Source organism: Halichoerus grypus, chromosome 1 (genome assembly GCF_964656455.1).
Source record: "Halichoerus grypus chromosome 1, mHalGry1.hap1.1, whole genome shotgun sequence".
In the NCBI taxonomy this organism is placed as follows: Eukaryota; Metazoa; Chordata; class Mammalia; order Carnivora; family Phocidae; genus Halichoerus; species Halichoerus grypus.
In genome coordinates, this window is record NC_135712.1 from 1,645,163 (window position 1) to 1,667,884 (window position 22,722).

General features: G+C 59.7%; 1 protein-coding gene across 3 annotated transcripts in view; it reads right to left on the minus strand.

The window, feature by feature from the left end:
* Nucleotides 1–436: 436 nt before the first annotated feature.
* SLX9 (SLX9 ribosome biogenesis factor) overlaps nucleotides 437–22,722 on the minus strand; it is a 33,434-nt gene continuing 11,148 nt past the window's right edge. For 2 of the 3 annotated variants that reach the window (XM_036075261.2, XM_036075262.2), the window contains exons 3-6: nucleotides 14,494–14,562; nucleotides 7,451–7,601; nucleotides 3,181–3,246; nucleotides 437–1,814 (exon numbers count right to left, since the gene is read on the minus strand). In XM_036075261.2, coding sequence (XP_035931154.1) covers nucleotides 1,691–1,814; nucleotides 3,181–3,246; nucleotides 7,451–7,601; nucleotides 14,494–14,562 — 410 coding nt within the window. In that variant the 3' untranslated portion in view covers nucleotides 437–1,690. The remainder of the gene's footprint in view (nucleotides 1,815–3,180; nucleotides 3,247–7,450; nucleotides 7,602–14,493; nucleotides 14,563–22,722) is intronic. The other variant, XM_078066399.1, reaches the window with a different exon arrangement.

Genomic DNA, 22,722 nt, shown 5'->3' on the forward strand with positions numbered 1-22,722 from the left:
CGGCACACACATCAGAAACCACACACATGCCCGCTCGGCGGCAGGCGTCCGGCCGCAGCCAGGGGACACCCAGGGGACGGCCTCTCCTGTAAGCTGTCACCGGGGCCCGGCACTCTGCTCTGGGGCGGAGGTCCCCACGCGTCTGAGGCTTCTCTGGTGACCCTCCTGGGGTGAGATCTGAGGCCAGTGGTCGGCGCAGCACACGTGGCTCAGCCCCTCAAGAGCAGCCCGCCCCCCCCCGTGCGGCCCCTCCCTCTCCCACGGCACACGCGCTCCCGGGCAGCCGGGACACAAGGGGAGCCCAGCTGGCCGGCCGGGGTCACACTGGAGTCGCTGGAGGCCGGGAAGTACATTTTCCCTTCAGATGACACGCACCAGCCTTGCACTCACTGTCACCAAACTCATTCGGAAAAACATGACGGAGGAACATCAAGGGGCCTGCATCACCTTCCGGGCAGCCTGTACCCCAGTTTCTCCCAGCACTTATTTATTGCAAAAATGAGTTTGTCACAAATACCACTTTGTAAACAACTCATCTCCCTTATCGAGAACTGGTTCCTGTGCTGAGGACAAGAGTGCACCGTCACTTAGGGGCTGGCAGTCCTGGCGAGACGGCCGTGCTAACCTCCGGCCCAGGGGACTCAGGCTCCCACCTGCAGCCTCGGTGGTCCCATCTGTCCCTTTCTGTATTCCATTCCTGGGAGGCGGCCACACTGTGTGCTCTTGTGCAGAGAAGGGGCCCAGGATGCCCAATGGGGGCAGGGCATGGGCTCGGATCCCTTCAGCCACCCACGCCCGGATAGCCTTGGTAGACGCTGCCCAGGTGTCCATGAGTCGCGAGCACACCAGCCAGGGCACCAGAGGTCAGGGACATACCTGGAGCTCATGCCGGTTCAGCCACAAAGCCTAGAGTGCCTGGCGCCTGGACGCGCTGGTGCCCACCCCCACACCACAGCCTGTGAAGGGGTGCTGGGTATCCTGGCCCCGGCCCCAAGAGTGACGGGGCGCTCACTGGGTCCAGAGCTGCTGCCGTGGGTGCCCAGGCCTCCGGGCCACACATCCACCACCACTGATCCCGCAGGACATGGGCGGTGAGTCCCCACACAGCACACACTCCCAACTCCCACTCCCCAGGCAAGCCCAGGCCCTTAGGGTTGAAGTCTATTCCTGCAGTCTGGCCCCCAAGCCCCAGGTTTCTAACAGTAGACACCATCCTGCTCCCGGGTCAGCTGTGTCGCTCCAGGGCGGGACCAGGCCTGCTCCCAGTCTCCGGACTGCTGGACTACGGCAGCCCGGCTCACCTCAATCACAAGGGCAGGTGGGGAGCAACCTGGGCTCGGAGCCAAAGGGACACACGGTGGGGAGCGGGCTGGGGAGGAGCACAGGGACCACAACCCAAGAAGGGCAGACAGGAGCCCTGGGAACCGGGAGGGCAGCAAGCGCCCACAGAACCCACCATGACCGCGTCTTGGGGCTGCAGAGGAGCTGGGCATCCCCAGAGCCTGCTGCGTGGTGGCCCGCCCAGAGAAACCCAAGAGCAGTCTGGAAGGAAGCCCAGGGGGCCACGGGGGCACAGAGGAACTGCCCCCATCCCAACGCCTCACGGTGGGCTCTCCTGCCAGGCTCAGGGCAAGGGCAGCAAGCGGTGGATCCTTGGAGCTCACGGCACGTCTCCAGGCTGCATCAGAGATCAGAGCTGGCTGCCGCCGTCCAGCTGCATCTGCCGGGCCAGCTGCTGCCCGATGGCCAGCAAGGGGCTGGCCCTGTAGGCTGGACTGGCCAGCAGCTCCCGAAACCGAGCCCTTTCTTCCTCCCTGAAAGAAAGGAGATCAGCGCAGGTCAGCAAACCCCACAACCCTGTGTAGGGAGGGGTGGGGATGAGCACCAGCACCGCCCCAGCCCGGCCATCCCATCCCTGGGCACCTCAGGGCGGGCTAGACACTGGAGTGGGTAGGCCAGGAGTACACAGAGCAGAGCACCTGGGGCCTGAGGGTCACCAGGGGGCAGTGGCAGTATGGGGGAGGGATGAGGAAGGCAGCAGGGCAGGGAGCGGGCTCAGGAGCGGCCTTGCGGGGTCAGGCCCAAGGGGGATGAGGGGGCTAGGAGAGCTAACAGGCACTTCGGGCAGGAAGGGACTGGCTGCCCCGGGGCCGCCTCACGATCACACACAGGCTCTGCAGCCACCAGACGCACCCGTGGGTCTGGGGGACTAGCACCCCTGCCCTCCCCCAGAAAGTGGGCTCTGGGCCCCCCATCCCCAACTCTGATGCAGAGCTGCTATTCGAAGCAGGAAGAAGCGGACACACGTGGGGAGGCAGACACGCGGGCTTACATAAGAGGCGCCCTCCCACCAGCACTGCCAAAACCGAGCGCTGCCGCCCCACAGGCCGAGACCGGCCCTGCCCACAACAGGGTGCCCCGGCGACAGAGGAGGCAGCGGCTGCCTCTGATGAGAGCTGGAGGGCTTCCTCCCGGGGGAGGACCTGAGCCCCCAGTCCACAGCGGTGGCTGCCACTCTCTGCACGTGGGTGTCTAAGCCCAGCCAGCCCCGGGGGAGCCGGCACTCATGCCGCGTCTCAGAAGCACGGGGGCCAGCTGGACGTTTGCAGGTGCCTTGGCGAGGCACCCCTGAGGGAGGAAAGCTCGGGACGACGGTTCCAGGACACGTGCGGGCAGGGCCGCCGTGGCACCCGTGGCACCGTGCTGGGGAAGGTGCTGCAGCAGGGGCGGCCCTGGCCCAGGGGCGGTAGAGTGGAGCCGAGCTGGTGCTCTGCCCTGTGTGCGCGTGACAGAGGGCAAGGCCGAACCGCAAAGTGCCCGGCTTTCCTGGCTGTTGGCGGAGAGACTGAACCCCTGGACCGACTGCCCAAGCCAGGGGTCCACACCCAAGATGCCTGGGAGGGCAGCGGGCTCTGGGCTCCCAGGGTGATCTCCTAAGAGCCGGCATGTCTTGTTCTGGCAGCTTCTGCTCCCCTTGCTGCCTGGGCAAAGGGGCTCTCCGGCCCGGCTACCAACCGGCTGCTTCATGCCAATGAGAGGCGCCACTGGCCAAGCTGTCCGCGGTGCCCAAGTGGGCCAGGGCTGGAGGCGCTCGGCCAGAGGCCGGACGGCACTCGGGTGAGGTGGGAGGAAAGGAGGTGGGCGCACTGGAGTCTCATTTTGGTGGCGGGGCCTACTCACAGGAGCTCAAGCCTCTGCGCGGCGCTCATGCGGCTCAACTCGGCGGGCCGGGGCCTGCTGCTCACCCTGCGAGGGACAGAGAAGCAAGTCAGCACAGGCTCCCCTGTGGGGCCCCGCGGTAGCCTGGGGAGCTGTCCCCCGGAGGCATGCGCGTCTACACGGCCAGCAGCAGGAAGGGCGAGAAAACCAGAGCCCAGGCCGACACCTAAATTTAGCCTCCGACCAGGAGACCTCATCCTTTATTCATGGTTTCTGTTAAAATATGAATGAAAGACCTGTCTTGTGCGTCCGAGATGGTTCCCACCGCAGCTCCGCTCCTCTCGCTGCTGACCCTCCATGTTCACCCCAGAGCAGGCCCCTCGCAGAACTGACTGGCATGCCCAGGACGCTGTGCCGGCAGGTCAGGGAGCCTAAGCCCTGGATCCGATCCAACCCCCACACCCCAACACCCCTGCACCCCCATCTATAAAAAGGTAAAATTGGGGCGCCTGGGTGGCTCAGTCAGTTAAGCATCATCTGACTCTTGATTTCAGTTCAGGTCATGATCTCGGGGTCGTGAGATCGAGCCCCACGTCAGACTCCACACTCGGCAGGAAGTCTGCTGGAGATTCCCTCTCTCTTCCCCTCTCTTAAAAAAAATAAATAAATAAAAGATAAAAAAAATAAGAATAAAAACGTAGAATCCACTGAGGCCACCCACGGCCCTCCAGCTCTGACAGCAGTGCCGTGGAGACGCACCGGGAGTCCCCTCAGTGCCCAGGGGCCAGGTGCGGGCTCTCGTGGCCTAAAGCCCCCAGCACGGGGGTGGCCAGGGCGCGCACGGAGCCTCAGGGCGCGGCTCGGACCTGGTAAGCAGCTTCCAGGGGGAGGCTGCGGTCCTGTGGACAAAGGCAGGCTGTCTGGGGGAGCAGAGCCAACCCCTCAGTCCTGTCACCTCCGTCTAGACAGGCCCAGGCTGTGACTTCAAGCCTCTCAGGTGGAGAGCCCCTGGAAGGCAGAGCCCCACTTGGTTCCGGCTGCAGGCAGAGCAGGGTCAGTGGTGGGCTGAGACCCCCGGCCAGGAACGAGGTGCGGCTCAGAGCCCACAGCCTGCTTGCTGACGTACCGCGGACGTGGCCCCGGCCCCAGAAGCCCTGGAGGGAGTGGCTCTGGACACCGGCTGACCGGGGATGAACCTTGGGAAAACCACTGTACCCTGAAGCCTCAGTTTCCCCCTCAAACAGGCCAATGCTTTCCTGGCAAACTTGCACTAGCGGGCCTGCAGTCCAAGAAAGTGAGTGCACAGTGCACCCCGGTAACTCCCAGCTCTGTTGCTCTCCTGCAGGCGGTGGGGCCAGCCCTGTCACTCACCTGCTGATGGGAGTGAGCCCACATGGCACGTCCCAACCCCAGGGGCCAAGGAAACCAAGTGGGTGTAAGAAACCCCAAACAATACGGACTCTTGTCCAAATCCACAGCCCCGGCGGGCGAAGCCCTAAAGCCCACCCAGGGCGGCCCAGTGGGCTCCACGGTGCTATTCCCAGCCCACTCTCCAGCAGCACCTGCTGGCCCATAAGATCCGGGAGGGCTGAGCCGGCAGGAAGCACCCCGACCCTGGCTGCCGCCCAGGGGCTCTCCGAGTATCTGTGGCAGCAGCCTCGAGACGTGGCCAAGGTCACCAGGACCACATGAGGTCCAAGGGGTGGCTGGCCTGGTGGCTTAGCTGCACAAAGCTCATCAGAAAGGACAAGGCGACCTTCACCTGACGCTCTTCTGCCAAGTTCCTAGAGACTCTAACCTTCCACTGATAAGCAGCATCACTGTGTACAACCGCGCTGCGTCGTGCCCACCCAGACGGCCGGGGACACAGCACGGGAAGGCGTGCTCCGACGGCTCCCTGAGACCACCGCCCTGTGAGGCCACGTCACGGATGTGGGACGAGCTTGGAGAAGGGCCCAGGGCCTTGGTCAGGGTGTCCCGGTAGGTGACTGGAGACCCTCGCACTCAGGTCCGGGTGCCCAGGGCCACAAGGCCAACCCCACAGCACATCCTGTCCCACCCCAAGCCCAGGACACGCCTGGGGGGGGGGGGGGGACAACACACACTGATCAGCAGAGCCAGCTGTACCGTGTGCATGCTCAGGAGTCAGCCCTGCTGTGCCCCCTCCAGCGCAGAGGCCACCTGAAGGGGCTCCTGGTGGCCAGAGCTGGACCAGTCCCAGCAACAGAGTGAAGTCGTGTTGGATCATAGCCCACAGTGTAAAATAAATACCCACGAGTCCATACGGACATCCATAAATGATTCACTCATGCGCTGATGCGGAAACGGTATTTATCTCCTCCTCCGAAGAGAATCCCGCAGTGTCTGCTCAGCCGCTCCATCCTCGGGCAGCAGAGCGCACCTCCCCACTCCTTAGGTGTGGGCTGGGCGTGGCGACTCCCTTCCCCGGGGGACAGGGCAGGGAAGGGAAGGAGCCACATGGGGTGGGGACACCGGGGAGACACACCTCTGCCAGGTGACCACGGCCAACATGAGCAGTGGGACAAGTCATGCTGACGGCAGGCACCTGGGCCAGATGGGATGAGAGGGACACTTCCCTGTGTGGTCTTCCCCCCGACAACCCCTGACCCCAGTCCACTCGTGAGAAACCACATCATGCTAATCCCAACGAGGGGCATCCCCCAAACGCCTGGCTGGTCCTCCTCCCAACGAGGGGCATCCCCCAAACACCTGACTGGTCCTCCTCCCAACGAGGGGCATCCCCCAAACGCCTGACTGGTCCCCCTCCCAACGAGGGGCATCCCCCAAACGCCTGGCTGGTCCCCCTCCCAACGAGGGGCATCCCCCAAACGCCTGACTGGTCCTCCTCCCAACGAGGGGCATCCCCCAAACGCCTGACTGGTCCTCCTCCCAATGGTCAGGGTCATCAGAGAAACTGTCATGGCCAAGAGGAGATGTAAAGGGACATGATCAGCGTCACGTGGTGTCCTCACGGTGTCCCCACCCCACGTGGCTCCTTCCCTTTCCTGCCCTGTCCCCTGGGGAAGGGAGTCGCCACGCCCAGCCCACACCTAAGGGATCCTGGGACAGAAAGGGGATGTTAGGGGAAACTGAGGAAATCTGAATAACCCAGGGACTTTATTCAATCACTATTATTTACATATCAATACTGATTCCTTACGGGCCCCCAGGGCACCACGTTCACAGGGGGAGCTGGATGTGAGGGACGTGGGAACTCTCAGTATCCTCTCATCATTTTCTGTAAATCTACAACTGTTCTAAAATAACATTTATTCAAACAAACAGCTCCCCAGTGCCAGACGCACTTGAAGAGGGACGGTGACCCCCGTCCCTAGGAGACCAGCTAGGTGACGGTGACCGCCCAGCTAGGAGACCAGCTGGGGACCTTCCCGCACCCAGAGAGCCGGAAGCAACCTCAGCTACAGCCCAGCTCAGCAGCCCAGGCCGCCCGAGGCCACACACATTCCTCCTCAGACTGCCAACCGGGTGTTTACGCAGCAATTCCCCCCTCAGGGAGCCCTGAGCACATTTTTCAGATGAGAAAACTGAAAGCGGGGAAGGACACTTGACTGGGGTCACATTTTTTATCAAGAATCAGGGGGGGAGTTTGCATCTCAGGCTCTGGCTCGATCACCAATCTCAGCTGTGAAGGCCACTCCTCGATTCTTTGTCTGGACCAAAGGCTCCGGGTGCTCCCATCCCAGGAGCTGGCCTGGGGTGTTCTGGCCCTGAGCACGTGGCTGGACACCCCCAGCCTCCAAGCTGATGAAGGGGCACAGGGAGGGTCAGCAGAGGGACTGGCTGCTCTAGAGCACGCATGTCGCAGGGAGGCGGGAAGCGCTACAAGAACGTGTACTTCTGGGAGAGGGTGCTGAAGGCAGCAGGTAGGTGGCAGGCCGTGTCCCTGGGGGGTGAAGCCCGGCGGCTGGAAGGACCCACCACACCGCAGCCCTCCCGGCTAAGCTGCTCCGAGGCCCACCTGGAGAGGGCCGACAGGGGCCCCTCGTCAACATGCTGGACAGGCCATTTGCCTGCAGAGGCCCCAGCGGGGGAGTCGGCACACCACCTGCCTACCTCAAGGCTTGGACCACGGAAGCAAGGGTTTCTGCATCAACAAGGAGGTCGGGCACCTCTGCGGCCTTTGCCTGCCCCCCTCCCCTCCCCTGCTGCTTCCTCTCGGGGCTCCAGACACAGGTCAGCAGCTGCCACTCTGAAGAGCCGGCCCTTTCCTGGCCTCCCACTCCCAAGGCAGCCACAGACGGACACTCACCCTCTGGCACGTGGCTGCCGACCGCCAGCCTCCAGCTCCAGCAGCTCGGGGAGGGCGTCTCTCAGGGGCTGCAGGTCCCCCACCACCACCGTGGCCCTCCGTCTCCGCTCTGCCTTGCGCTTCTGCTCGGCCAGCTTTATGGCTTCGATTTCTGAGGGCGGGTAGGGGAGGGTGGGCGTGGGGGGGGGGGGACAATGGGTTAGTGAGAGGAGCAGAGAGCAAGGGACGAGCACACAAGCAACCAGCTTCCTTCCTGAGCAGGGCCGGCAGGTGGCACTACATTCGCCCTGGGAACCCGGGAGGCAGGCCGGCACCCTAATCGCGGGATGCCGAGACTGAGCTGCAGGCGCTGAGGCTTTCTCTTTCTGAAAAGGGACGCTGGCTCGGGGGCCTGTGCACGTGGGGGGCGCGGGCTGCGCAGTCAGTGGGCAAGGGGAGAACAATGTAAACGATGAGTCACTGAGCGGCAGGGTCATGCTCTCCTGTGCTCCCCAAGTTCCACCTGAGACGCACCAGGAGGGAGAAAGTGGGCCCCCACATATAGCAGTTGATCATGGGGCTCCCAGAAAGCTCTGCACAGTGGTCCAGGCGTCGGAGGGGGCAGCGCAGCCACTGGGAAGGGGGCACCGGGGTAGGCCGGGGGCCAGCGCGGCTGAGAGGAGCACAGGGAGCTGGAGGATGAGGGACGGGGGCACGGCCTGCGTGGGGGGCAGGGCCAGCGTGGGGGGCACGGCCTTGGGAATTGTTAAGATTTATTTATTCATGTGAGAGCACGCGGGCGTGAGTGGGGGCGCAGCAGAGGAAGAGAGAGTCTCAGGCAGACTCCCCGCTGAGCAAGGAGCCCGACACGGGGCCCGATCCCAGGATCCTGAGACCATGACCTGAGCCACAATTGAAAGGCAGACACTTAACTGATGGAGCCTCCCAGGCGACCCAAAGCCTGGGGACTTGATTTTCACTTAGAAATGTTTTTATTTCACAGCTGTTAGTAAAATATGTATTCAAATGCAGTATTTCCAGTGTGGCCGGTGGGCAACGCCAGCTCAGCTCTTACCCGGGGAGACAGCGGGCGGGCCCAGGGCCCGTTGTACGTGAAAGACGCGCGGACTCCGCGCTCACGGATTTTGTTCCTTTGCTCTGTCAGGCTCTCACTGAAAAGCTGGGACAGGACAGCGGCTGTGGGACGACCAGACCTGAGCCCATCCTGCCCCACTGACACGGCCAGCCACACGAGGAATCACACCTCAAAGGCTGCAACACACCGCTTTCCTGACACAGCGCCCGGTGGGTCCACAGCCAGGGCGCCACCAGCCAGCGGCCTGCACGTGGCAGGTACGGGACCCCTGACTCCGCGAGCTGGGTCCTTCGGAATGCTGTGGCCGTCCATCACCCCGCAGAAGGGCAGGCCAGGAGGGGAACCCCACACTGAGCCCCAGGAAGCACACGTGAAAGGGGAGTCATACATGGTGACCCCAACAGGCATTTTCAAGAGGGGAGTTTCCAGAAACTGCAACTATTCACCTACCGGGGAGAAGCACCGAGGAAGGCTTCCCAGAGGCAAGAGCCGCTCAACAAGCCTGCAGTGCTAGGCCAGGGCCACCCACCCCAAACCCCTCGGCTGCCCGGGGCAAGCTCTGAAAAGCCCACCCTGTGTGGCCCAAAGTCAGGGACACCCATGCTGCCCCCAACCACAGCCCCTAAGAGAGCCCCAGAGGGCCCCTGGGGAGTGAGGTTGCTCCCCTCGCCCCAAAGAGCGGAGCTCAAGGGGACGAGGATAGCTCCACTCGTCAGCTCCTTGTGCGCGGAGCAAGCCCTCAAGGCTCTGGATTATCAGGACTTAGAAGGGACAATTCAGTGCTTTCCCTCCTGCCAATAAGAGGATCAACAACTTACTGAGCATCTCCTCAAACCAGATGCCTCTTCCCCGAGAGCCGAGCATCCTGGGAGGGCGGCAAAGGCCAGGGCAGGTGCTCTGAGACCCCTGCCCCTTCAGTGGCCAGCAGACCGGCGCTGGGACCAAGCACAGCAAAGCACAGGCCCAGGCTCCTGGGGGACACAGGAACACGGCCACACAAATGTCCGCAAATCCAAGCTGGAAGTGCTTTAAGTTAGGGACACATGCCACCTAGCGGGAGTGTAACCGAGGCACATGAGGACAGTTCAACATGGGGACATCTGCCAGGCACCCCACTGGGGGTCTGTTTAAACACAAAGGCCACCGTGGCCACAAGAAGTGCCAAACGGAACACCACAGAATTCACTATCCACTCACCATAAAAATGACAACACAGCCATGAATGGAGGCCAGTTCCTTAATGTGACAAGAGATTATCTACCAGAAACATCATGTTCTCTAGCAAAACATCACAAGACCCCACAGCAACCCAGGGAGGGCGGACGGTGCTGGGCTGGTGACCCTGAGAACCCGCAAAGCTCACACAGCCTCAAACTTCAACAGGATTTTCACCTGAACCTGTGAAGCTAATTCCAAGTCTTACTTTGAAAAAGACTCAATGTGTAAGAGTAACCACCAGAACATGTTTAAGAGAACACGCAACAAGGAAGTGGGCCTACTGGACACTGAAGCAAATAAGGAAGTGACAGAAATCCCAACAGGGCAGCGTCCCGGGCAGGTATGGAGGGCAGGCTCCCAACATCCTTCTGGGGAGAGGGGGGTCCCTGCTGCCTGCCCTAAAAACGAAGAATTAAACACCACAAATATAACAAATAGGAATCAAAAGCCACAAAACACAGGCGTGCATGCACGCACACATGCACACCATGAGTTTCTAAAGCTCCACACCCCCAGGAGAAAGGGGAAAGGTCTGCAAGTTCAATCCTGCACAAGCAACCAACTTGCTAGTGAACAGGGTCTTCAGCTCTGTCCGTCTTACCTAAATAGATTTATAACTTTTTTACGCGGGACTGAAACATTAACATGTCCTCAGATTTGGGTGCCTTTCATTCCAGCCTGGAGACTTGGGGGGACATGTGAACAGTGAATTTAAAGAGGTGTAATTCTGTGCCACTGGGCTCAGCACAGGGGCTCCAGGCTGGCCACCCTCCGCAGAGGACAACTGCGCCCACGTCACCACGGGCCCCACCCACTCTCCCCTTCCTGCCCCAGAGCCACTCCCACACCTTCTAGCAAGAGACAGGGGCTCAGGGGGAGGGGGGTGCCCACCTGGAGTGTCCTCTGAGGCCAGGACCCTGCTACACCATCTTCTGGCAATGAAGTCTCCCTTCTACCCTCCAGGCCAGATAGAGGTAGGGGGCCTCCCCTCCACATCCTTGTACCTGGGCTGGAAATCACCCCCTTCATCGACTCCTCTCCAGGTAAACCTTTCTTGGGGTGCTAGGACCAGACAGACCACACACCGATGTTTCTCCCCGGGGAGAATCTCATGGCCAGCCCACTTGTAAGCAAGGGGAGGGGCAGTGAAAGGTCCCTTCTACCAACTGTGTGTTCTAGAGCAACAGATTCTGAGCATTTTGGGGGCGGGGAGGCTCCTCCTGCCCCTACCACTCCCCCTCCCCTGCCTCTGGAAGTTTCCCAGGAACTGACACTCCTTCATTCTAAATGGCTTAATTTAAAACTAGCTTGAGGTATAACCAAGAAAGCATTCCACATGCTAATTGAGCCTCCAAAAACAACTTCACCGGCTACATGGGATGCTGACCGTGGGAGAGTCTTAAGGGCTGGGTTCCCTGAAGGCCAGTCCACATCCCACTGACAGAAGTCAGGAGGAGGGGGCAAGGCATGTGCCCCCGTCACTCTCCTTACTTCCGTGCCCACATCTGCCCATTGATGAGAAGCCTAAGGGAAGTTCCTTAGAAACCGGGCCTGAAGCAGAGAGCACATGACGGCACCTTGCGATGTGCACCAGGGCCGCTGGGTCCCAACCCCTGGCCCCAGGCTGGGAACCATTCGCACCCCTTCCATCACCGCCCACCGGAGGCTCGAGCCCCTGCCCAACGATGAGAAGACATAAAAACATGAGCTTGGAGAGGAAGATGAAACTGTATCCATTTTAGGTGGCATGATTTTTTATGTAGAAAGTTCTAAGGAATCTACAGAGTAACTATCAGAATACATGATTTTAGCACTGTCAAAGGATACAGTATTCTTAAAAATCCATGCTTTATAAACTACTAGAAAACGAAGCTTTCGAGAATCTCACTTATAACAGCTCCAAAAACTATGAAACTATTAGCAATAGGCGTAACAAAAACAAAAACCCATGTAAGACCTCTACTCTGAAAACTATACAATGCTGACAAGAGAAATTAAAGAAAATCCACATAAAATGGAGAAATATACCATATTCGTGGACTTGAAGATTCAATACTGTTAACACGGCAGTTTTCCCCAAACTGATCTACACACTCAAGGCAACCGCAGTCGTAAGCCTGCCAAGGTTCCGTCGGTGGGAGCGGGCCTCTGGTAAAACCTACACGAAGCGCCACGGACGTGGCCTTCCCACACAAGAACCGAGGAGGGGCGGGCGCCCGCTGTGTACCACGGCCTCCTCCGGAGCTGCCGGCACGTGTGAGGACAGTTGCAGCAGCCAACAGAAGACGCCCCCAAACAGAACCACACTCAGGAGGCCGTGCGATGTTTCGCCAAGACACCGCAACAAGCAAACGAGGGGAGAAAAGTCTTTAGGACAAACAGCGCCAGAGTAAGCGGACATCCACCCTGAGGGGGAAAGAGCCTCAGCCAGGACCACACGTCACCGACAAAGACCAACCAAGACAGACCAGAAACCTAACTGACCTAACCACACAGCTCTTAGAAAAGCAGAACAGCACCTTGAGGACTTGAGATGGGGCAAAGTTTTCCTAGACAAGACACACACGTATACAAAATAACCATATAAAAAAAGATAAATCAGACGCCTCAAAATCAAACTTCTGCTCGTCAAAAACACATTGTTCAGAAAATGAACAGGCAAGTCACGGTCTGGAAGAAAATCTGCAAGCACGCACGTGACGCAGGGCTGGCCTCCGGGACGTCAGAACCATTCTTGGAGCGAGGTAACAGAAAGGCAGGGCCCCCACGAAACCACACCCAACTGGGGCGCACACGCAGTGCTCAGTGGTGGTTGAGAGCCGACGCCACGGGGAGCTGCCGACGCCCTGCCCTGCGGGGAGTCGTGGCTGGTGGCAGTGTGAACACAGGACCACTCTAGGGAAACGTCTGGCAGTTGCTTATAAAACTAAACATGCACCTGCCCTATGACCCAGCGCTCCATTCCCAACCATTCCTCCAAAATGATGACACTCTCCACAAAAAGACCTGAAGAGAATGTTTGTAGCAGCCTTTTTCATAGTAGCTAGAAAGAGAAAAAAGACCAGGTGTCCATCAATAGGAAAGGGGGTAGCAATCGGTCTGTCCAGATAAACCCTTCTCAGCGAGAGAAGGGCCCGGGCCACAGCGACACACACAGAGCAGACTTTCAGACTTCCTGCAAAGCGAAGAAATCCAGACACAAACAGAACACATCCTACAAGATTCCACTCATAGGACGTCTAGAGCAGTAAAATCTAAACTGTGACTCTGAGGGGAGGAGACAGTGGTCGCGCCTCGGTGCTGGGGCTACTCCGTCCCTCCCAGGGACTCTGGTCGCACGTGTGTGTGCAATGGCACCCAGACTGGTACGTCATCGTAGGCCGGCCTTACCTCAAAACGAAGGAGAACCATCTGCAGATGCCGAACTGTAGCAGAATCGTTTGGGAGAAAGCGTCCTAACGTCTGCCACTCACTCGGCAATGGGTGGATGGAACACAGGGTGGTGGAGAGACAGACAGGAATGGACAGAGGAACAGATGTGGTAAACAACAGTGTCCACATCAAATCTAGGTGTTCACTGTCAGGTCCTCCCTGCTTTTCCATATGACACTTTCCATGATAAGATATTAGGTAAGCCCGAGCGGGGCGCTCCATTCCTAAACAAAACTGTAAAAACTATGAGCCAGGTAACTCAAACCTAAAGAAAGCAAGAACAGGGTATTAAAAAAACCAGAAACTAATAATTTAGGGCACAAGAAAGTAGAATTGACAAATACAAGGCTTAATTCTTGGAATGGAAGAGAAAATAAAGAGAAGTTCAAGAAAGGGATGCAAATAAAGGACAACAAACAGGGTATCGATGATGAGAGGCCAGGAGCCCTTTGCCAATAAGGGTGGAGATCTCATCAGAGTAGATGCCTTTATGGGAAAATAGGAGTGGCCATGCCAGGCTCAAGGAGAGACGACGAAAGACCAACCAGCACGGAGCGAGGAGCGAGTTTTAAGTATCTCGGCACACGGCAGCGCAGAGAAGCGCAAGGCCCCAGAGGCCAGTCTGTCTGCTTCCCCAAGTCCAGCTTACAGAGAACGTTCCGCACAACCCCACGCAGGGACTGTGGAAAGAAAATGCACGAATGAGTCACTTCTGTAAGAAACACCCACAGAGGGACAAAACATAAAATAACTGTGGAAGAAGTTGACAAATTTCTCTAGGAAATTAAAAACGTACGTTTTCTTTAAAACCTTAAAGGAAAAAAAGAATTTTAACCATGACAGAACATATCACGTAACACAAATTAATTTTAAAAAGTCAAGAGAACCAAAAAATTATAAATAAATAAATAAAAATAAAAGTGAGCAGAATCACACTAAAATGAGAACAGTAAGAAAAAAATTGCAAAGCAAGCCTCATAGGACAATCCTTAGAAAACCATCAGTGCATATTCAGCATCATGAAAACTAACTCTAGGGAGCGAGGCACCGGGGGCGGGGAGGCATCTGCTGGAGGCCCGGGATGAAGCGCCCCTCAGACAGGCCCTGAGAAGGAAGGAGCAGGGGCCCCGCCGCACCCAGAGCGCCCTGGGACAGTTCTGCTGTAAAACCCTCGCCACAGCACGGTCGCCTATGTGCTGATGAGCCAGCCCTGCACACGAGGCGCCCAGAGCCGTGGCGCTCGGGGAAGACAGGGTCAGGGCCCTGCCCCAGGCCACTGTGGGTGTTGGGGGGGGGGGGGCACGGGGGCTGAACTTACTCTGCAGCCACCTCTCACGCCGCAGCTTCAGTTTCTCCTTCTTGGGCAAAACTGCCCTGGCCTCCGCACCTGAGGACAGAGAACACATGGGGGTGAGTGGGGCGCTCCGTGCCCACAGGGAGGAGCCGGGCACTATGCCCCAGGCCAGGCCGCTGCCAGGTGCATGGTGGCCCAGCATCAGGAGGGATCCCTGAGCACTTCCTACGGGGATGCCCCGGGACACCTGACCCCAGGACGACCTCCAGAACAGGCTGCAGTGTAACCAGGCAGCCCAGAGATGCCACATAACTCCCCAGGAGGAAGCGCACGCTGACTGGGAGAAGCCTGGTGGCCCCAAGGGGGAAGGCCCATGCCCCCGAGCCTGGGACCTGGAGCCCTGGAGCTGAGGCTCACGGTCCCTACCTGTTTGCAATTTCTCTGCACAGGCGCTGCCCAAAGCCGAGGGTCTCAGGTGAGTCCAGTCGAAGAAAGAGACGGTCCCAGATCTTGTCACTGATTCCACCCAGGCAGTAAGAAAAACCTACTTCTCTTCACGTGGTGCCTTCCGTGAGGGGCTGCTGTCCACCCTCGCCTGCCAGCATCGGAACGTGTCTCCAACGTTCCCAGCCTAACCCTAACCCAAGGTCAGGGCAAAGAGTGCAACACATGCCCTCTCCTCTGTCTCTAGAACATCTCCACCATCAGAATGCAGGCCACCGGCTGACCCTCCCACCACCCTCCCTGCTCCCCCCAGCTCAGTGGGTGAGTGGCCTCCCCTCCCTCATAAGCCTGCCCTCACCCCCGTGGTATGTCTGCACACCCCCATTTTACGGACTAAACTGTGTCCCCCAAATGCACATGCTCAAGTCCTAATCACCAGGCCCTCAGAATGCAACTGTGTTTGAAGACATGGTCTTTAATGAGGGCACAACGGTGGCCCTGATCCAACCGGACTGGTGTCCTCATAAGAAGAAATCACAACACAGACGTTCACGGGGACGATGATATGAGGACGATGGCCGTCTACACACCCACGAGAGAGGCCTCAGGAGGAACCAAGCCTGCCAGCACCCTGACCTCAGAGGCCCAGCCTCCAGACCGTGATACAGGACAGGGGTGGTGTTTGCTCCGGCCGCCCGAGTGGGCCCCCACATCCATCTGCTCGGGAATAAGGCAAAGCCCTGTGCTTCCGCCATCAGCCAGACAGCAGGCCAGTGCGGCCCTGCCTGCCCAGGCCCCACGTGGACTGCAGTTACCAGACACCAACACGGCATCACCCGTCGCCCACCAAGGAGAGGGCACCCGTTAACACTCATTCACGAACTACCTCAAGAAACCTGCTAACCTTTAGGAGCACTGGGCACCTTTCTGTCAGTGACCCTACGAACTAGCCCAACAGAGGGGGCCGTAACCCCCGCAAGTCATGGGAACTGCTAGGGACCGGGACCGGAAAGGAGCTGCCCTGGGACCACACTGCTGGAGGTGAAACGGAGACACGAGACTTGAAGTAAAGCCTGAACCACGTAGGCACAAAAATCACACACGGCCCTGGCCGCAGGACACGGGGCTTCTCTCCTCAGCGGGCGGACGGGATGGGAGCGAGACAGAGGAGCCCCTGCCCCCAGGAGGCACACAGAGTGGGAGGACGAAGCCTGACGTCACTGACCAGATGCTGACTCCCAGCTGGACAAAGCCGGCCAGCCTGTGCCAGCAGAAGCCATCTGCAGCCCCAAGGACGCTCAGGCAGGGCCTGCTGCTGCAGCAGACGGCACTGGGCCTCCCCTTCTCCAGCCCCTTCCTTCTCCAAGGGCAGGACGCTGGCACGGGGCCTGAACTACACCCTGGGCAGTGGGACAACCACAAAAGGAGGGACCCCTCACGAGTCACTGAGCCTCTCAGAGCCTCTGCATTCGAGGGTAAACGAGTGGGACAGAGAGCACGGTAACTTTGGGCATGATCTATAAATTTACGATACAAACCCTGAGACATCGTCGTCACCCCTTCGGAGTTCTTCCAGCCGGGGAGCTACCACGGGTGAAACACGCAGGTGTCCCCTGGGCTCTGTGCACAGGAGCCCGGCCTGACCTGGGGGCAGGGAGCATAGCGTCGCTGCCAGGCTCGGGGAGCACAAAGACGGAGTGGCCCGACTGCTATCTGCCCCACGTCAGGGCTGTGGCATGTGGGAACACAGGCTGGGAGGGCGCTGGGCCAGGAGACGCCGGACGCTGCGGACAGTGTCTCTGCCTCCAGTTTGCTCTACAAACAGAGCGGTCTCCAGGCTGGCTCCACTTCCTTGGCCTTAACCGGTTTCCCCAGAGATCAAGTGGCCTAAGCCCAGGGCATAGCCCACCCCGAGCACAGGCTACGAGACACTCGCATCTCCCGATGTGTCTTTACTTCACGCCGATTTTCCCAGCTCCTACGGGAGATCCATGATGTCTACACAACAGAGCAGAAACAAGTTCCATCAAGAGAAAGGGGGTGCGCCTGTTAAACTCTTCAGCTCAGGAACGTGCATAAAACCCTGTAATCCGGGACTCCCAGGAGGATTAATCCCTCATCCAAAAGTAAGACCCTGCGAGCTGTGGCCTCGCGTTGAAACTTCCAGATGCGCTGGAGCTGACCTACTCTCCTCCTCGCGGCCCTGACCTCTCACTGCCCCCCCCACCCGCCCAGAGAGCGGAGACCTTGTGTGACTTTCCAGTCACCCTCAGCTGCTCAAAACGGGGGCGGGTGTGAGAGGGTGGACAGAAGGGGCTGCAGGGTGCGGGCCCCCAGGGTAACCCTGCTCCCCCCGCTGCTCCAGCCCCCGCCCCCCTGCGCCTGGCACCACACCCACCATGCTATCCGGCCGCCAGGTGCCGGCCTGATACAGGCCGGGAGGGCATCTCTGCAGCCTCGTGCAGGCGCCAGAGGCCTCTGGGGGTGGGGGTGGGGGTGAATGTCCACGTGTCCCGGTGCCATGTCAAGCCACAGCTGGGTGATGACAGTGCCCGCTATGGGGTCAGGGGGCATCTGACTGAGGTGACAGTCTGGGCAATGGAGGCCAGTGACAGGAACAGAGCTGACCCACATGTCCAGCAGGTGAATGCAGGAGGGTGCCCTCCCAGGGAAGCATCCGACAGGAGGACGTGAAGGCGGCTCACAAAGTTCAGGGAGACCCCACCCCTGGGGGCCTCTGCCCAGTAGTCTGTCCCCACGGCACCGGGGAAACAGGAACCAAACATGCCGTCCCTGTGAGACAGCCGAGCACCCGGACAGTGAGGTCCCCCAGAAGCTGCCTGGAAGCGTGGGCCCCGCAGGCCGCAGGCGGCAAACACGCGGCCCACCCTGGGCACAGGCAGCAGGGATGGGCACGGGCACCACAAGCCCTGCTCACTTCAGTGTCCCTGACGGGGGTCCCCAGCGCATCTGGAGGGTTCCAAAAGCCCAAACCCCCAAGGACCAGGCAAAGCCCTCACTCTGCACTGAGGCTACAGCCTCGAATGAGACAGACAAGAGGGCAAGAGGGGCGTGGTGGCCAGTGGGCCAGTGGGCAGGCCCTAAGACAAGCCCTGTAAACACAGGCTTCAGAGAAGGTGGTCTCTGGGAGTGCCGGGATGGTCTGGGCAGCCAGAGCCGGAGGCTGAGCGAGGCAAGACAGCTGCCCAGGCGCACCTCGCTGTCCCCGGACAGCGTCAGACCCGGAGCGGAGGCAGCCTCGGAAGAAAGAGAAACACAGATCCCGGCAGGGGCAGGGCTCCACGGCAGCCTTCTTACGGGAGATTTTCACGCACGCGCAGGGGAGGGCAGGCGGTGAAGAGCCCTCGAGCGCCTCCAGCCGCACCCACTCCGAGCCCCCACTCCCGTACAGCGCACGTCCGACGCCCGCTCTCGTGACCCCGCCCCCGGCCCCTCGCTGCGCCCGTGCCTGCTCACCGGAGCGCCCGGCTGTCCCGAGCCAACACCTGTGAAAGGGGCCCCGCCCTCAGCACTGGCGCCGGGAGCACGGGCTGACATGGGTCAGGAGATGCTCAGGGGCACACGGAGGTGGCCTGTCCAGTCGTGGCACCAAGCCTCAGCCCTGGGCAGGCCACCCTCATGACCCCAAGTGAGGGCACCTCTCCCAGGTGGACGGGAATCCCAGCAGCACTGCCCGACTGCGGTTTCTCCACCACGGCCGACGGGGCCTGCCACAGGGGCGAGCACCGGGCGGCACCAGCTCACGTCCTACCCAGGAGCACCCCCGGGGCCTGCTCTGGCTCTCAGTTACTCCCACCCCACCTTGTGGGCTTCCCTCCTGTGGCCACAGCGGCTGGAGGGTGCTGGTCCCACAGGCCCCGTTCCTCCTGACGCCCCGCACGTGGCTGTGCCACACCACAAGGAGGCACGGAGGCCCAGAGCAGAACCCACCCAGAGCCAGGCAGTTCAGCGCACCCGGCACCACCCGCACCGAGGCCGACAGACCCCCCCTGCGGTGTCAGCGTGGGCTGTCCCAGTTCTCGCACGTACAACAAAGAAGTACACCCAATCTCCAGTCGCCGCCTCCGGGCAGCAAGCTCCACGTGACCCACGACAGCAGAAACGCCGGCCTCGGAAAACCAGGGCCGGGCGCCATGACGCTGGCCTCTCTGGTCCCAGGCAGGAGGCTCAAGAGTGCCGCATGCAAACCTGGGTCCTAGTCCCTCCCAGGGCCACTGTCCTGGGTGTGCCCTCACCTCCAGAACCCCCCAAGTCGACACTACAGCCCTGCCGCCTGGGGGAGCAGAACGAGAGGTGTCCAGCAGCATTTCCGACAAGTGACAAAGTGACAGCAACTGCGCACCCCGGGGCGCGTCATCCCAACCCGAGTGCCCAGCCAGAACTCAGGGCAGGTGCCAGGAACGCCAACCCAGGGTGTCCACGTGACCCAGCGAGCAGCGTATTCTCACCTTCAGGGTCAGAAAAATTCTCCAGAACCTAAAAACAATACTTAGAACAGTCAACCCAGTGACCATGCTGAGCACAGGAGGCCGCGTGGCCTCCCACCCTCGCTGTGCCTGCACCCCACCAACCCACCCACTTCCGAGCCCCACCCTCCAGCCGGCCTGAGGCACCTCCGCAGCCCCGGGGCAGGACCTCAGCCAGAGGCCAACGGGCTCTGGGCATCCCAGGGAGGACGGATGGGCACGAGCTCAGGTATAGGCTGCTCCAACCAGAAAAGCTGACGCTAAGACGCAGCTTCCTACAGCAAGACAGCAAGCTCTGGGTCTTCGGCGGTAGAGACTCAACAGTCTCCCCAGCCGTGTAAGCGGAATGCCGGTGCACAGTGCGAGGTCCAGGGCCCCGCACTGGCGCCCCAGCGGCCCGCCTCCCATGCGGTCTACAGCCTGGGCAGGACGTGCAAAGGACAAGACATGAGTAATGCCTCATCACAGGACGTACATCCTAACGGAACTGGAAGAATTAATACGTAATTAGCTTTTCCATAAATGACACCAAGAACCTGCTCTCCTTTCATCAACAAAGATGTGCAAGAACCAAGCCCAGGTAACACAAGGAGGTAGCCTCAGGTTTCAGAGCGGCTTCAGGAGCAGGCTGACGTGACTAAAGCCCCGCACAAAGGCATCCCGGGACACTGACGCTCACACCTCAGCTTCTCAGTAAATGCTACCAAAGACAGAGATTTGCAGGAATAAAGCAGGAGTCCTTCCCGTCCCTCTGTGCATCAAAATAAGGTCCCAATGCATAAAATATGTAAACAAAACCGTAAAAGTACTACAAAAAACACAAATGAGTCGCAAAATAGAAAGAAAACATCAATTTGACTACGTATGAGAACTGTAGTAAAAAAGTTATGTGAACAAACTCAAAAGGCATCACTGATGGGGACGCCTGCAGGCAACAAAAAAGCGCTTCTGAATCAATAGGAAAGGCAAACAGCATAAAGGAATAAGAAAGGCGCAAAAACGGACTGCCTTCAGAGACACATGGCTAATGGAACTTCTAAGGAAGCGCACATCTTACGAACCCGCCCGCACTGGCCGCCCCCGACATTAGCAGAGACCTAGGCAGCACCGGCCGGCTCAGACCAGGGGCAGAGGCGGACTCTCACACGCACAGCAAGGGCTCCCACGGGGCAGCATCTTGAGAAGGCGATTAGGCACTGTCTACTGACTTTCGTCGTTGTTTTATGGGCTTCTGGTGTTCGGTCCCCAGTCAGAGGCATGTACTAATACCCTGGGCCACAGGTGGGGACTTGTGATGCAAACCCAGGGCCAAAGGGGCCATCTGGCTCCCAAAACCATCTATGGATTTTTTAAATGTCTGCACATCTGACTCAGCAATTCCACCTCTACATTTCTGTGTACAGAGGTGTTTACTAGCATCCACAAAGATGGGCGGACACGACATGCCCTGCAGCGTAGGTCCCATCATACGACAAACCCCAACAGCCTTGCAGAGGAGCGAGGTCACCCTGTGCTGACGGGCAACCATGCCCAGCACTCGCGGAAGCACGGGGCCAGCACCAGCCAGGTATGCAGACTGTGGAAACGGAGAAGCCTGCAGGGGGGCAGCTGCACCAGCGTCCCTGCACAGAGTCTCCACGCTCGTGGACGCCCCGCTAACGAGAGGGCAGTGGTGTACCACGGCGGGGCTAGCACTGTGGGCTCTCCAGGACGGAGAGGACAGGCCCGACGGCCGGAGCCGCAGCTAGAACGAGGAGGGCCCGAGCCCCCTACCTCGGCAAGCCTGAGACAGGTGGTCGCCTACAGACGGTGCAGCTAGATTTTGTTCCCTTCATTTTTCCATTTAATTATTTATGCTGCACCCTGCAAGCAGACAGCCATTTAGAAATTTTTATAAAAGCAAAGATATAAAAAAAACAGGGACAAACTTCCCTAATCAGAGACCATGTCTGGGAAGAAAAATAACAAGATTATTAACCAAAGAAGCCACATCCACATATTCTCAAAAACACCCACCAAGTTCTACTGCTAAAGCACCCTTTTTGTTGATGAAAACCTCTCCCATGATGAACTCCCAGATGCCCCAAACTGTTGCATATGTCAAAAGGACAGACGCAAAACCCTTGGGACCAACTTCTAACATAGACGCGTGGTGACGTGGCCATTGGTGCAGCTTTCGGAGCGGAAGGCTGACGGGGCCCCTGGTGGTTCTGGGTCTGCAGCCGCCAACAGACTGACGGGAGGGCAGAGGGGAGGGGCTCCCGGGGGGCTCGGGCCAACCTGCGGTGCTCCCCTCGGGACAGACTGTCCTGCCGGCGCCTGGGCCCCGTCCCCAGCACGACACAAGTAACCCCTGCCTGCCCCTCCTGTAAGCCCTCGCCCCACCCCCGCCAACCCGGCCCAGCTCCATGGCCTCCTGCAGGCCACTGCCAGGACAGACCAGCTGGGGGAGCCCTCCAGGTAACAAGGCGCCAGAGGGACAGCGAGCAGCACGGCTGCACTCCAAGGACGGAGGCAAAGAGCTCATCCTTCAGGCTCCTTTCTCTCAGGGAAGGAAGCCTGCAGGCGGCGCCTCCACCCGCAGACGCTCAAGCCAAGCTCAGCCTCCCCCCTCCAGGGGCCTCTACATCTGCCAGGGAGAAAGGGGACACTGGGCGAGGTGCCCCGAGGGTCCCCCAAGCAGCATGTACTCAACATGCTCTGGGGGCGTCCCCTCCTCACCTCCTCTCCACAATCTACGGAGCGCCCAGGATGAGCCCACAGGGGGTAAGGCTAGGCCCTGCCCAAGGCTCCTTGCCGGACAGGCCACACACCCCCCCCCCCCCGACCGTGGCGAGCAGCAAGCCCGCAGAGCGAGGGGAAAGTCCCAGGCAGACAGGCAAGCGCAGGTGATGCTCAGGTTCAGCAGTCACAGCACCTTCACTGGACAGGGCCTCCCCCTGAGCGGTAGGGATGTGAGGACCCTTCGTCCACAAGAGGCCAGGAGGGCCCCAACCTCACAGATTCTGCCTGAGCAGAACCCACCAGCGTGCAGGTGCCCAAAGGGGGACGGCTGCCAGACCCATGGGCACCGAGCGCCGAGAGGGCCGGACGGCCTGGATGAGCAGAGACCGCACACAGGCCTCCGGCCCCCCTCAGCCACCGGGGACATGAGTGACAGCAGACGGCCTCGGCAGGGTGCAGCTGCCAGGCTCCCCAAGCAGCAGAAACGCGCCGAGAACCTGAAATAGCTGCTTGCCGCCAAGTCCAGAGCGCCGGGTTTAGAAATAGCAAGCCGCGTGCCCAGACAGCACCTCCCCACCCCGTCTTCTCCAGCATGTGA